Consider the following 14,911-nt stretch of genomic DNA (forward strand, 5'->3'; position numbering starts at 1 on the left):
CACTCAAGCATCCATAGTGTCCATTTGGAGAAAAGAGGGAAAGACGGAGGGAAGAGGAGAGGAGGAGAGTCAGAGAGGGAGGAATGATGGAAGGGTTGGATTGAGGGATGGAGGCCTATCCATGCATGCAGAACCACAAATTCACTCATCCAGGCTGGGCCTAAGAACAAGTAACACTCAAGCTAACACACACATATACCCACGACGCCCTCTCCGGAGACCCCTCGGGCCTTGTAGTGTTTCTATATCAAGTTGACCTGGCAACTTCACAAACAGCCTCCATAACATCAAATGCTCTCACTCCCTGAACTGCACCATGGCCTCTCTGAAATGGGTACACTGTGTGCATGATTGCAGTTATCACAGTTGTGGCCTATGCGCTTCCTCTGTCACTACCCCCCCCCCCCCCCCCCTAGGTGAACCTGCCATAAACTCCACTGGCTTGTCCTTGGGTCTGTTATTACTATAACAGAATCCATTCCCTGCGCCAGCATCCATCCTCCCTGTACCAAATTATCCCTTTTTTCCTCCTGCAAGGTCAACACTTAAAATCAAATTTCAAATATTTAAAGTAAACAAAAACCTTTTCCCTAAATTGTGCCTGACTGACATCCAAATTAATAAACAACCTTATTTATTCTTAAAAGCAAAGTACAGAAACAAATGAGCTGGCTTTTAAATCACAATCACACACTATGAAAATCATGATATCGTCTGCATAAAGTGTTCTTCTCTAAATTTGATTGGAGAAAATTTCATGGAGAGGACAGTGGATAAAATAGGAAATCAGGGAGAGAGAGAGAGAGTGGGGAATGACGTGTCGGAAAGCTGCCACGGGTCGGTTTCTAACCTGGGCCGCCCGATTTGAGGACTACAGGATCCATACATGGGGTGTGTGGAATAACCACTACGCTACCTGCGCCCCATGGTTTGACATAATGCTGTTTACATTAATGTAAATTAAATCCATTTCACTAAGATAAGCTCTTAACGGCTTCTTAAAATAATGTGTAAGCACAATCTGTTTGTGAAACATTTTAAGAGGAGGAATTCACTACAGCTAACAGATCAGTGCTTGGCTCTTTTGAAATAAGCCTTCTCTCTAGTGACGGAATGTAAGACCGTAAAGGTAAACTTTTCTCAAGTTTGAAAAGAGGAAAGTATTCCACTTGTGATGGCATTCGTTTGACAGATCGCTGCTGACTAGGGAGGATAATGCTGGAGTTTTCAGTTGGAGCAAGACTCGACTAATGTTTTCCAGCATCACAGAATCCTGCCAAAGTTTCAGAGTTTTATCTCTGCAGGTAACTGCAGAGTCACGACTGGACGTGTCGAGATTTTTTTCACTCTTTCTGTCAACTTTGTATCCAGGTTGTTGTTGAACTAAAGGACAAGGTTATATTCGCCTAATTAGCACATATCTGAAAGGTAAATGAGAGTCCCAGGTGGCTGCAAGTTGATATGCGCTCTGGTGTGCATTTGAACAGTGCCTGAACTCTGCTGCTCTCACATTCAGCTCCACATATGGTACAAGGCTTGCAGATGCAGTGCCGTCATAAACCTCCTTCTCTAGAGAGACAGGGAGGTGGAAGGAACATATTTTTCAAGTCTTCTGATGTCATTCCTGAATAGAACAACTTGAACTTAAAGGTGAAATAGTCCCAGGATGACATCTGAGCATTGGTGCATTTTACAAGTCAAACAGAAGTAGGAAAACTGCATTTTTTTGTGTCCCTGGAAGGGAGATTGCCCACAAGTCTTCAGTTTGTGTTCTATTCAAAGTATGTCAAATGTTCTGTAGGGTGCACTGCCTCACAGTTGCTAATGCTGTGCTTTTTGTTTGTGTTTTTTTTTTTTTCAGCAACACAACAGAGGCTGGTGGGACATACATCAAGAAGTGCTGCAAAGGCTTCTGCATCGATATTCTGAAGAAGATTGCAAAGTACGTAAAGTTCACCTATGACCTGTACCTGGTAACCAATGGCAAGCATGGCAAGAAGATCAACAATGTCTGGAATGGGATGGTGGGAGAGGTAAGAAAAACCCATACCGTGTTCATTTCATATGTATCAACTTATCTAGCTAAAATAATACATGTTTTGCGATTGTAAAGTTAGACATTTAATTTGATTTCAAAATGCATTTGATTTGGACTGCTTTGGTCCTTTTGGATGATTCTTAATGAGGGCAGGCAGCCACTTATTTGTCCTTTCACTTTTAGTTTGTAATACATTTAAACTAAGCAATCCAAGCCAAGGCTGAGAGGACATTAGAAGTGCTTTTGTGACTTGATATCCCTGCACCTTATGTTGCTAAAGGAGCTTTAAGTATTGCCATTGCAAAACGTTGGTTTCAGCTATGAGGCTTTGGCACAAGTCATAAATGCTCAGGAAGTACACAATCTCAACTACTTCTGCAAAAAAAACTCTTTTGCATGTCTTTAATTAGCAACTTCAACTTGTAGGTAACATCCTGGAGTTCATTCAAAGCCTGTAAACTTTATTGGAGTCAATATTTTTTACGACAGAACATTATTCACTCTGTAAGAGTTCCAAAAACCTTATTGATGGGGAGTGAGTTAAATTCAGATTCAGCAGGTGTTTGGATTTTTCAAATCATAATGTCTATATTCTTCTTCTTCTTCTTCCCTTTCTTCCCTCTACCCCTCTCCCTTTGCCTCCCCTCCCTTCCACTCCTCTGTCCTCCGCCCTGCAGGTGGTCTATAAGAAAGCCGTCATGGCCGTCGGATCTCTGACGATCAATGAGGAGCGTTCTGAGGTCATCGATTTCTCCGTCCCGTTCGTGGAAACCGGGATCAGCGTCATGGTCTCCCGTAGCAATGGAACTGTCTCCCCGTCAGCCTTTCTCGGTAACTGTCAAGGCATAACTGTTTGCTTTGTTGTCCGACTTGGGAGGGCGGGAGAGGAAGATCGGTTTGTTTGGTTTTACCGGGGTGTGAGTCTAGGATGGAGGATGATATTTGTTTTGAGTGTTTGTGTTTGTGTGTGTGTGTGTGTGTGTGTGTGTGTGTGTGTGTGTGTGTGTGTGTGTGTGTGTGTGTGTGTGTGTTCCCTGAGCTGACAACACAATTCAGTCCTGATACACAGCTGTCAATACTTGTTCTTTCATCTAAGGGATTTAGCTGAACTCCAGCTTCCCTTCACAATAACTCTCACTTACCTGAGAGGGACTTAAACTCGGGATTTGCCATGGATATCCCTGTTACGGCTGCTCAGTCACGTTCATTTGATGCGCAGCGCTTCATGGACATCCTAAGTCCTGCACACATGTACAGAGAGCCACTGACTCAGAGGCACACACAGGCACCAAAAAGTACACACTCTGACATGTATGCAGCATGCATTTACTGCTGTGAAAGTGGCAATTAGCAGGAAGACCCATAAATGGCTGCTTGCCAGCAACAAACACGCACAAACACACACGCATACAAGGTGCGCGGCCCTGTGCCAGCGATGCTCTCCCATACATTAGAGCAGGATTTTAATCTCTGCGGTAGTGTTGTGAGCTCAGAGGGAGGACAGGAGTGCTGACACCAGGGCTTCCTATACTGTACGCCTCCTCACACTGTCAAATGGGGAGGTGAGCCCGTGTGAATGCAAGTGTGTGTCTGCGTGAGGGGGGGGTGCGTGAACATGCAGGAGTCAGCTAGTTATCCGTGCAGTGTGTGTGTGTGTGTGTGTGTGTGTGTGCACATGATTGATTCATTCATTCTGGTCATGGAAAGACAGAAAGTGAGAGCATTAATAAAATAAAAAAAAGTGATGTGTGAGATATGAAAATTTAATCCAACATGTGTTAATACTTAATCTTTTCCCCTTTTTGTTTCTTTTCTCTCTCTCTCTCTCTCTCTCTCTCTCTCTCTCCCTCAGAGCCATTCAGTGCATCAGTGTGGGTAATGATGTTTGTGATGCTCCTACTGGTGACTGCAATGGCCGTGTTCATGTTTGAGTACATCAGTCCTCTTGGCTTCAACAGAAACTTGGCGCAGGGAAGAGGTAAGCCTACACATGAACAGAAGCACACATAAGCCCTCTTTCATACACAGCAAAGGAAGCACATCCTTAAATCTGCGTGTCCCACAAAAGAGTATTTTATCAACCATTTGTATTCCCTCGTCCTCCCCTAAACCACCTTTCTTTCTCCGCCCGCCGTTCTCTTCAGACCCCCATGGCCCTTCCTTCACCATGGGCAAGGCGGTCTGGCTGCTTTGGGGTCTGGTCTTCAACAACTCTGTGCCAGTCCAAAACCCAAAAGGAACCACTAGTAAGTTCATTGTGTCTGTGTGGGCCTTCTTCGCTGTGATCTTTCTGGCTTCCTACACTGCCAACCTGGCTGCCTTCATGATCCAGGAGGAGTTTGTCGACCAAGTCACCGGTCTGTCTGACAACAAGGTAATGGAATACACATTTAAAAAATTGGTTTGACTGGCTAAAAGGTTGTTCGTCAGAGGGTCTTGTGAGGTTTCCTCTGATGTCATGCTCAAATGCTTTTATCGTGTGATACTGCTATTTTAAATTGTGTGAGCAAATCATTCACTTGATCAAACGCCCCTTATAAGTTTTTATTCCATCTCTTTAAGGCCAGAGGTCTGCTTCAGGTGGTAATCAAAACTATACATATCATCTGAAGAAGACCTGTGGCCGAAACGTTTTGTGATTGTGATGGAATAAAAACTTTTTGTGGCATTCGAGCAAGTGTGCGGGCATAGCTTCTTCCTCAGCCTGCTGTTTTTGAGCTGCCCTGCACCTACTGTAAGTGATGTGCGTGTGACTACCCCCTTTTTTCTAATATGAATTTACTGAAGACCCCTACAAACACATGTCCTTTATTGAAAGTATGCAAAATGTTGTTACCCTATTTAAATGATTGATTCTTCATAGTATGTGTAAACATAGGAGATAGATAGTAGCGATAATCTTTTGCTTATTCATGGAAAAAGATTTATTCAAAAATGAAAATGTCTGCCATTAACACGGATTGATTGTTATTTTCCTTAGCTGCAAATTATGTCAGGTAAAATTGTGATAATATGCCCATAAATGTAAGAATGTATGCATAAGAATGGGAAGTTTTGAATACATAGAGAAACGGAAGTATGGTCAACGCCGGAGGAGGAGGACGACTGGCCGAAAGATTACAGGAAAAGGTCAAATGTAGAGAAGTAGCAAAGAAAGGCTAGACAAAAGGGTAGAGAGATCCGGAGGAGAGGGAGACAGATGTATGAGGAGACGCTTCCAAGGAGAGAGCATTTGAGAGTGATGTAGAGGGTTTTGACAACACGCAGAAGGAGGGGGAGTGGGGGTGGGGGGGTGGGGAGGGAGGCACGGAACAAAGGGTAAAGCAACTGGCAGGAGGGCGACTGAGGAATAGCGAGAGGCCAAGACACACAAGATGGTACAAGACAACAAGCGGACAGATATGGGCCAGGTTGACGGCTGCGGTGGGGAGAAAGGAATGGCACATGTATGGAGGGAGGAAAGTAAAAGAGATATGGAGAGACAGAGAGGGTCAGGGAAGAAAGGACCCAGACAAAGAGGGTAAATGGCCGTTCAGGCAGATTTGCTGAGCCGTGCTGGACATTGAACATCCTGTGACAAGAAAAATATTAAAGAAATCCGCCTTTGTTTTGTGTGTTGTCACCCAAAAAAGGCTTCGCTTGGCACTTTTCTCAGAACCAGCTTGGATTTTTCACACACGGAAAGAACTGAAAGAAAAGGAAGGTTTGGCTTTTTGTATTCAGACTCCTCCACATGTAGACTGGAGGATCTTTGAAAACGGACAACCTTGTAAATAAGAGTAAATTGCAAAATAGAGCCAGACACACTTTTTTTGTTTTGCTGATAAAAAAAAAAAAAACCTGTGAAATGGGAGAGGTCTTTCGTTAGGAAGATAAAATGATGTATTTGTCGATTGGTTTTTCTTTCAGAATTATACAAAAATAGTACATTTTTTTGGAGTTTACTGTGCAAACATGGAAAGGGCAATACATTTCCTGAGTGACTCACAGCTCTGTGAGCCCTCTGCGGAGATAACAATGACACCCACTGCCCGTGCTTTTAAAATTGGTAAAGTTTTGATCTTTTTTCCTTTCATCTCAGGTTTTTTTGCAACTGTTTTCCAAGCATGCTGTCTCATGCACAGTCTTTGGCGTTTTAGGCTGTATAACCACCAAGGATTTGTCTCAATGGTAATAATGGCTTTGATAACAAGCAGAGTACTTTTTGTATTAACATTTTTATTTTACACACTTTATTAATCCCTGGGGGGAAATCCTGGTTTACACTCTGTTTTTAGGTGTTTTCAGACCAAAAACTGGTCTTTGAACTCGGGAGTTTCCTTGTAAACTACGCACCAAGGGGACTTGTTTTCTGTCTGCATTCGCACCGCTATGGTACCTACTCTGAAGCAGGAGCTAAAAAGGTTCCTCTAAATTGGGTTCTAGGAACTAAAATAGTTCTTAGTTCCTGGAATCAATAAGAGTGGAGTGGGGTCAGAGTGGGGCTGCTACACAGGGAGGGGCCAGAGCTGTTGGGGGTTCAGTGCCTTGCTCAAGGGCACCTCAGCAGTACTCGGGAGGTGACCACCAGACCAACTTCCATACTTTGGTTCGCACCGCGACTGGAACCGGCGACCCTTCAGTGCCCAACCCAAGTCCCAACAGGCTGAGCTACTCCCCCAATCAATCCCCGCTCCAATCATTGCCTCGCATAGTGTTGATTGGTAAATTGCCACAGCAGTAACTTTACTGCACGCCTAAGCTTATATTCTATAAAAATGGAACGTATTAGCAAACCTTTGACTAGAACTTACTTGCTTTTATCTGGTGTGTGATTCATGCACCAAAATGACAATTATGATCGCTGCTGGATCCTGGATGCAACAAGCAGGGCTCAATCAAATTTCAGCAAAGCACAAGTTAAGTGCAGGAGGAATCTTGAAAGTGAACAAAAAGTCAATGATTTCTCAGTGTCGCCCTGAAAACAAACCTTACAGCTAAATGAATGTTTATTATATAAAAAAGGTTGATAATCACTGTGGCATTTCATTTTCACAGACAGAAGCATTAAATTCTTAGTCTAGACTAGAGCCCCCAACAGACACATAAGCATGCACACATAGGCCCAACACAGACGAAGACACAGTCAGACACACGTAAAAAAAAAAAAAAGGGAGTCCTTTGCTTATATAACAGCAGAACTTGCATAATAAGAGGACAGAGAGTGTGACAGGAGAAGAGCAAGGAAAAGAAGCGATACAAAGGAGAGGAGAGGAGAGGAGAGGAGTAAAATAATCCTGGACTAAATGAGGTAAATACACATCACATCTTAAAACAATTCTATTTGAATCAATATACTAGAATATGGATTATAGAATATGAAATAATAATCATATTTTTTGGTAGAAAACGGATCAAATTTTACTCCCATGAAAAAAAAAATGTGAATAACAGTGGATGAGTTGTAGTTCAAGGCCACGTTCTGTAACCATGCACTTATCTCCACCTGACTGGGACTCTGGAGTTCTCATCATATCTGCATCAAGCTTTCATTAGTAGCAGCTGGTGCAGCTCTCAAAAGCCCTTTGCTGGTTATTATTGAGCAAGGCGAGAGCCCTTCCCCAGTCCCCTCGGTCAGCCTGGAGATTTTCAGCAGCAACACCCTGTTTCACACATGTGCCGTCTACATGACCTCACAGCCGCTGCTCCACCTTAAAAAAAAAAAAAAAAAAGGCGAGGACGAAGGGAAAACTGAGGGCGGAAAGAGAGACAATAGGAAGGTCTGCGTGAGACGATGGCGTCTCCTGAGGGCCGGGACTCGTGATGCTGACACACATCCTGAGTGACATCACCGCTTCACACACGGGCACACATGGCAGACTTTGACTTATTAAAGCCGCACTCGCTTTGACCTGATTGAAAAATAGAGAAGCACATATGTACATCCAGATGCAGAAGGCAGACATTATAATTCATTTAAATGTATATAACGTGTAGATATGTTTATGAACAAGTTCACATGAATCATTCAGCGCTGGCAATCAAACACATCAGTGTTTATAACCGATGTTTAACAAGCAACAAGCAGAACAGCAACACTCATAATATGCAAATAGAGTCCACGGGGTCTGCTTCATTTTAGTAATGTGAAAGTGAAGGAAAAAAGACATGTAGATCCATGAAATGATCATGGATTATGAATTTGTGTAGAAACACACACACACACACACACACACACTATTGGGGCTTTCACGCTGGCAGACAAGTCGTGAAAAACTCCTGATATTTGCCAGAGGAGCTGTGTGTGTGACTTTCACCTGTCAGACCCTTAGTATATTTTTGTTGTTGGGAATTTTCGTTTTTTTTAAAGTAATCTCAAAACTATCTCAAAACTCATCTCAAATTCTTCCTGACTTTGACCCAGAGAAGTCTTTGAGTTTTTCAGTTTGGAGAGTCAGGACTCTGGTTGTTGATTAAAGGAACCTGCGTGTGTGTGTGTGTGTGTGTGTGTGTGTGTGTGTGTGTGTGTGTGTGTGTGTGTGTGTGTGTGTGTGTGTGTGTGTGTGTTGTGCTGTTTTGATCACATCGATGCTCTCCACACACTATACGAAGCAAACAATTGTTCAATCTAAGATTCTTTTTTTCATCTCGTGTGGGTGTCTTTCACATTTTCAAATAACCTGTTATGGTTTTGTTTGAGTGTGGGCCATTAGAGAGATGGGGGTTAAAGAGAGGAATAGGAATAACAGGAATCATTTTATGACACTGGTGTGTTGAATATCTGATTTGTCAATAACGGCAGGTCTGCTTTTTCTCGATATAAGACCATTGCTGTGAAGAAGATAAGATAAGACGTCCCCGAAGGCTAGGATAGGGACTTGGGACTGGAGTCTAATCATGTGGGCTGTTTTCTTAAAAAAAAAAAAATAAATAAAAAACTTTTCACTTTTCTTTTTGAAATAAATATGAAGACATTCAACCAGAAAAAAAAGATTTCCCCGAAGACAAATGAGTCTTACACTCTGTCCTCCAGTTGCAAGAGAATAAAAAACTTCAAAAAGAGAGATCACAAGAAACATGCAACAATTCCACATATACATAAACACACACCTTCCTACAGCAGAGACACGTTGACATATTGCACAGCCTCTCGGCACATCCTACATTTCCTGTTATTCAGAATATTAATGGACATCAGCACAAATGAGTGTTTATAGCGGTTCAGCCTGGGCTGAGGGACCCTGAATCCACAAGAAGAATAGACCTCATTAGGGATGCTGCTCCAATTACAGACTAACTCTTGTCATATCAATCAGCAGAAAGTAGTCCCGATGTGAGTGTGTTTACCGAACGTTCCTCTTTGGTCACTATCTGATGGACAATAAAGTTACTTTCATTTCATACTCGCACAGTTTTCTTACCAGATTAGACCTTTTTCTTTTCAGAATGTATTCAAAACTGTAGAATTGTTTTGCTTCACTGCGAGTTATAGCTCATCATATCCATCTTGTACTTGATCCACCTTCACACAAACACAGTAAGACACATTTAAGACACACACACACACACACACACACACACACACACACACACACACATGCTCACACTCAATCTTGGAATACATTTTTGATGTCCTTGTTTCTCTCTGTGTTTATGTTTTATTTACCTTTGTTCTTTTCCCTCTTTCTCATCTCTCCTTATTTGCCCCCCGTTTTGTTCTTTTGTCTTCCAACCACAGTTTCAGAACCCGTACGCGTACTCGCCTCCGTTCCGCTTCGGTACGGTTCCAAACGGATCCACGGAGAGGAACATCAGAAAGAACTACCCTGCCATGCACCAGTACATGGTGAAATACCATCAAACTGGGGTGGTGGACGCACTGGTCAGCCTCAAAACGGGGTAAGGAAACACTGAAAGTGGGTGTTTGCCCAATTCTTAATATATCAACAACAAAAAAAATCACTAATGCTTTTTTAAGCATGTAAAAAATGACAGTTTGTATGTGTGTTTATGTGGAGGTAGGTCTGTTAGTGTACTTGCTATTATGTGTGTGTGTGTGTGTGTGTGTGTGTGTGTGTGTGTGTGTGTGTGTGTGTGTGTGTGTGTGTGTGTGTGTGTGTGTGTGTGTGTGTGTGTGTGTGTGTGTGTGTGTGTGTGTGTGTGTGTGTGTGTGTGTGTGTGACAGCTCCTCTGAGACTGGGGATGAATGGGCTTCCTCACTGGGAGCAGCAGGAGCTATTTTTAGCACTGGGCTCTATAATGGGATTGGTGGTGGTGGTGTGTCATGGAAGAATATTGATGTCCAAAAAATTGGAGAGAGTACAAAACAGAGTTAGGAACGACTCAGTTTGCACTTTGCAGGTCAATCTGCAAAGTGCAGAAGGACAGATTTGTCAAAGCAGAATCAGGTATGTGCAGGGCGAACATAAAGGATGTTCCCTATTGTCCCCTATGAATACAACTGGAATAAATTTGTGCAGGCTCAGAAGAAACTGTGCATTAGCTCTTTACTGAATTCTAAAAACCTGATTCTACACCTTCAAATTTGCATCTTGGTGTTTTTAAGCTTATGCTTTCAGTCTGTGTTGAGCTTAGAATTAGTTTTGAGTTCTCTCATTTCTTTTGTCGTAACTGTACTTCCATAACCGATGTTTATTTGTGAATACATTTATAAATGTGTGTCTGTAAAAGTACAAGGAGAGGCAAGCACTGACTAAAAGAGAGGAACCATTTGAGGGAGATGGATGGATAGAGAGGTAGAGGTAGATGAAGAGAAGGAGGGAGGAGAGACATAGGGGTGACTCTCCTCACACCATCACATGGGGGAAAAAAAAGGAGGAAAGGAGGTGGGGTAGGAGGCCAAGGGTAAAATACCGGATTGGAGGAAATGAAGGCAGGGGGAAAGGGCCGAGAGACTAGGGAAGGAGGAAATGTTAATGGGATGAAAAAAGAGGGGAAAGTGAAAGGAGACATAGAGGGTAAACGTATAGAGGGGAATGGGAAGAGAGACAAAAGGAGGGAAGGAAAGGAGGAAAGGCAGATCAAGGAACGGAGAAAATACAGAAAGAGATGGCAAAACTATGTAAGTTAAAAGACGAAAGGTTAATGTAATAAAAGAAGAAGTTATTTCTGATTGGTTAATAGCCATAGGGTGGGATCCAATCATATTTTAATCCAAAAGGTCAGCTGCCTGAAGGAGACATAGAATACACATCCAACAATATTAGTGTATAATTCATGAGTTTTTTTGCATCTTATTCTCTCTCATCCATAAGTCACAAGTAAACCAGGATGTAAACATGTAAAGACAGCTCAAATTGCTCCAGCATGCTTAATACTCTCTGTTGCTCTTGCCTGTGTTGAGGTAGCACGGTGCTATACACACAAACGCATAGCCACCTCAGTAAACTAACTACACACACACACACACACACACACAATCGAAGCACACACGCTCTAGCTGCAGCTGCGTGTGTGTGTGTGTGTGTGTGTGTGTGTACTGAAATACCCTCATTGATAATGCTATTCTGTGGTATTAGCAGATGAGCAACAGTGCGGCGTTCAGCTGTTTGAGGCTCGATGGCTGGATTAGCTGTGATCACACATAATGCTGACAGGCTTTACAAGCGAAATCTGTTACAGCCACGAGAAGCGAAACTATGCACGGAGGAGGGGGATTGATTTGATTACATTTCAGCTCCTTAATGACTCACAGAAGAAGAAGAAGAAGAAGAAGAAAAGTTTAGATTTTTTACCAATAAGGAATTAGATTTTTTTTAATGAAATTGAACTGTTGCATTTAAAAAAAGAAGCTGCAAAACTGTTCATCTGGTAATCCATGCAAAAGCAGACCTTGGGTACAAATTATCATGCCATATACCTACGGAAGCCCAAAGCGTACATGTATCCATACGTTTTATTTACTCCCATGATGAAAAGTCATTTCAGGGTTGTTTTTTTTTCTCAAGATCTCATCTTATTGATCGTGTACTCCCAGAGTTGCAAAAGCACAAAACAAAGATAGAAATAGGATTTACTTACCTCATGAGTGTGGGTAATAGCAGTACAGCATGTCATCGCCTGACTTCAGCAACTAACCTGATTCATTCAATTTCTAGATTGCCAGAAAATAATCAAGAGATAATGAGATAAATGTATTTGCTATGAAGGGAAAATAAGCTTTGTTATCCTGAGACGACAGGTAAAATATGTTGAGATTTCAAGAAAACAACTGCTTATTAATAATAATAATAATAATAATAATAATAATAACTTTATTTATATAGCACCTTTTAAAAACACAGGTTTACAAAGTGCTCTGACAAACAAGAAAAAAGCAAACTAAACCAAACACAGAAGAACATTAACAACAGCAAGAACATAACAGATGCAAAATACAAAAAATAATTAAATATAATTCAACAGAAAAGAACCCAAAGTGCATGATACCCAACAGACATATATAACCCGACCATCCCAAGAACCATTATAAGAACCCAGGAAACACAAGAACCCAACAACAAGAGCTGAGACCAAGAGGAACCAAAGATTTAAAAAGATGTAAGAAACTAAAAGAGCTGAAAAAAATAAAAAGATAACAGCAATAAGAAGGTACGAGCAGTAAAATAAAATTACACACCGTCACAGGAAAACAGAGCGAAGATGAAGTGTGTGGATTTATGTCAGCTTAGGGCTTCTGCACGTAACGTATGAATAAACTTTTTTTAAGGTTATTTTTGGGCTTTTGCCTTTATTTTGACAGGGCAGCTGAAGGAAGATAGACAGGAAACGTAGGGATAGAGAGAGTAGGGGATGACATGCCTATAGAATAGTGTTCGGATGGGGAGTCGAACCTGTAACCAGTACATAAGGAGTGTAGCCTCTGTTCATGGAGCCTGGTGTATGAAATGTGCCAAATGTGAAAGAAGAATGTCTGAAGTCATTTTTGATCAGGAGTCATACTGTAGATCTACTAAACTGTTTGATCCAGGGTCTGGATTTCAACAGTAGGTCAACCCACAGGTTTCCTTCTGATAAGCTGCCCTCCCTGCAGCTATGTGAAATGACATCCACAGTCACACTCAATGGTGATTTTCCACCTTTTCGAGATGACTTTCAAAAAATACGGATGGAAAGCGGCGAGAGAGAATCTGTCCTGCAACATCAGAAAAAAAAAAAAAAAGTTGTGACACATCGTGACGGCTGAATCCCACTCCAAGCCATTAGAGCCACAATACGTCTGGCTGCTGTTCACAGACATGCACGCACAAAGCCACGCTAGAATATACGCTTCACAGCACGGCAACGCACAAACTTCAATGTGCACACACACACACACACACACACACACACACACACACACACACACACACACACACACACACACACACACACACACCCAGGCACACACGCCTACTTTGCTACATAGTTGGACACACATCCTGCGTGTGGATGGAGCCAGCGCTGGGTTAAGCTAATTACACAGCTGAACTATCGGCTGTGAGCCTCCGTTAGAGGGCTGGATCTGACATTCAGTAAATGCCAGCCAGTCACTGCGCTATTACCAGGCCCTCTCTGTGTGGATATACGTGCATGTGTGTGTGTGTGTTGGAGAGACGGCGTGTGTACGGGCTCTGACAGAGTGAGAGAGGAGCAGTTAGTGATGGCATCAGTTACATTGAAAATGTCAGTCTGAGTCTGGGATCATTTTCGTTTGAACGTTCCACCACTGCGCAACCTGCTTGTGTGTGTGTGTGTGTGTGTGTGTGGGTGTGGGTGTGCACAGAAGGGAGAGAGAGAGAGAGAGAGAGAGAGAGAGACAGTGTAAATGTTTGTGTCTGTCTAAAGTTTGTTTAGGTCTTCTATTTGCCTCCAAGGTCCTTTCATCAGTGAAGCGTGCCGTATTGAACCGCAGCCACTCCCCGCTGTGTCCTCTGTGTGTTTGGCTACGCTCGGATTGTTGCAGTCCTATTGGAGATGATTTAACACTTTAGAATTGATCCACAACAACATGTTCTGAAAAATAAGCCCCCCATCCTCCTCCTTCTGCTTCTTCGGTCTCCTCCTGTGCACCTCTCACTCGCTCTCTTTGAAAAGAAATTGAAACTGCTCGTGCTTTTTATCTTCATACCCTCACCCCCTCTCGTCTGTTCACCTCTGTCTCTTTCCTCGGCTCTTTTTTTTTTTTTTCTTCTTCACCTTTCGCAGTAAACTCGACGCCTTCATCTACGACGCCGCAGTGCTGAACTACATGGCCGGCAGAGATGAGGGATGTAAGCTGGTGACCATTGGAAGCGGGTAACCAAAGTTTCAACTCTTTGAATGTGGAGTGTCCTCACTCCGTGATCATGCCATATCTTAACTCCAAACTAGAATGTAAAGCTGTCTCGGTGGTTTGTCTTACTGTTTGTTTTGAAGTTCTGTGCCATCACATAAAAAAACCTCTTTGAGGTAAAGTTCACCATTTAACACACCGTATCTTGTTTGTTTATTGTGTAAAAAAGCGGGAAAGTAAACACCACAAATCAGCACTTGAAGTGTTGCTGTGTTTTGATTGGTGTCACCTGTTGCCCAGAGACCAGCAGGGGGGGCTCAAAGAAGTCCTGATCCAGAGACCAACATCTTCAGTTATGTGGTGCCACAACATGAGTTTGGGGCGCACTCAAATATCAATATGTCACAAATATTTTACATTTAGAATTAGAATGAGATTTTGATATCACATGTCGTTTATTTGAGCCATTAGCTATTCACATGATGTTATGTTATTTAATGGCGCTCATGCGAAGTCAAAGTTTTATTGCTCAAGTTGTTCCTCATCTCCAAACTGGTTTCAAAGACGCTGATTTCATTAGCAATTTAAATGCAAGTGATGAGGGACAATAGATTCAGTTC

General features: G+C 42.4%; 1 protein-coding gene across 2 annotated transcripts in view; it reads left to right on the plus strand.

The window, feature by feature from the left end:
* The window catches only part of grin2aa (glutamate receptor, ionotropic, N-methyl D-aspartate 2A, a), a 140,099-nt gene that overhangs the window by 112,972 nt on the left and 12,216 nt on the right, over nucleotides 1–14,911 (plus strand). For both annotated transcript variants that reach the window (XM_061026927.1, XM_061026926.1), the window contains 6 exons: nucleotides 1,862–2,033; nucleotides 2,716–2,869; nucleotides 3,891–4,016; nucleotides 4,183–4,412; nucleotides 9,756–9,916; nucleotides 14,225–14,314. In XM_061026927.1, coding sequence (XP_060882910.1) covers nucleotides 1,862–2,033; nucleotides 2,716–2,869; nucleotides 3,891–4,016; nucleotides 4,183–4,412; nucleotides 9,756–9,916; nucleotides 14,225–14,314 — 933 coding nt within the window. The remainder of the gene's footprint in view (nucleotides 1–1,861; nucleotides 2,034–2,715; nucleotides 2,870–3,890; nucleotides 4,017–4,182; nucleotides 4,413–9,755; nucleotides 9,917–14,224; nucleotides 14,315–14,911) is intronic.

The sequence above is a fragment of the Labrus mixtus genome, chromosome 20 (genome assembly GCF_963584025.1).
Source record: "Labrus mixtus chromosome 20, fLabMix1.1, whole genome shotgun sequence".
Lineage (NCBI taxonomy): Eukaryota > Metazoa > Chordata > Actinopteri > Labriformes > Labridae > Labrus > Labrus mixtus.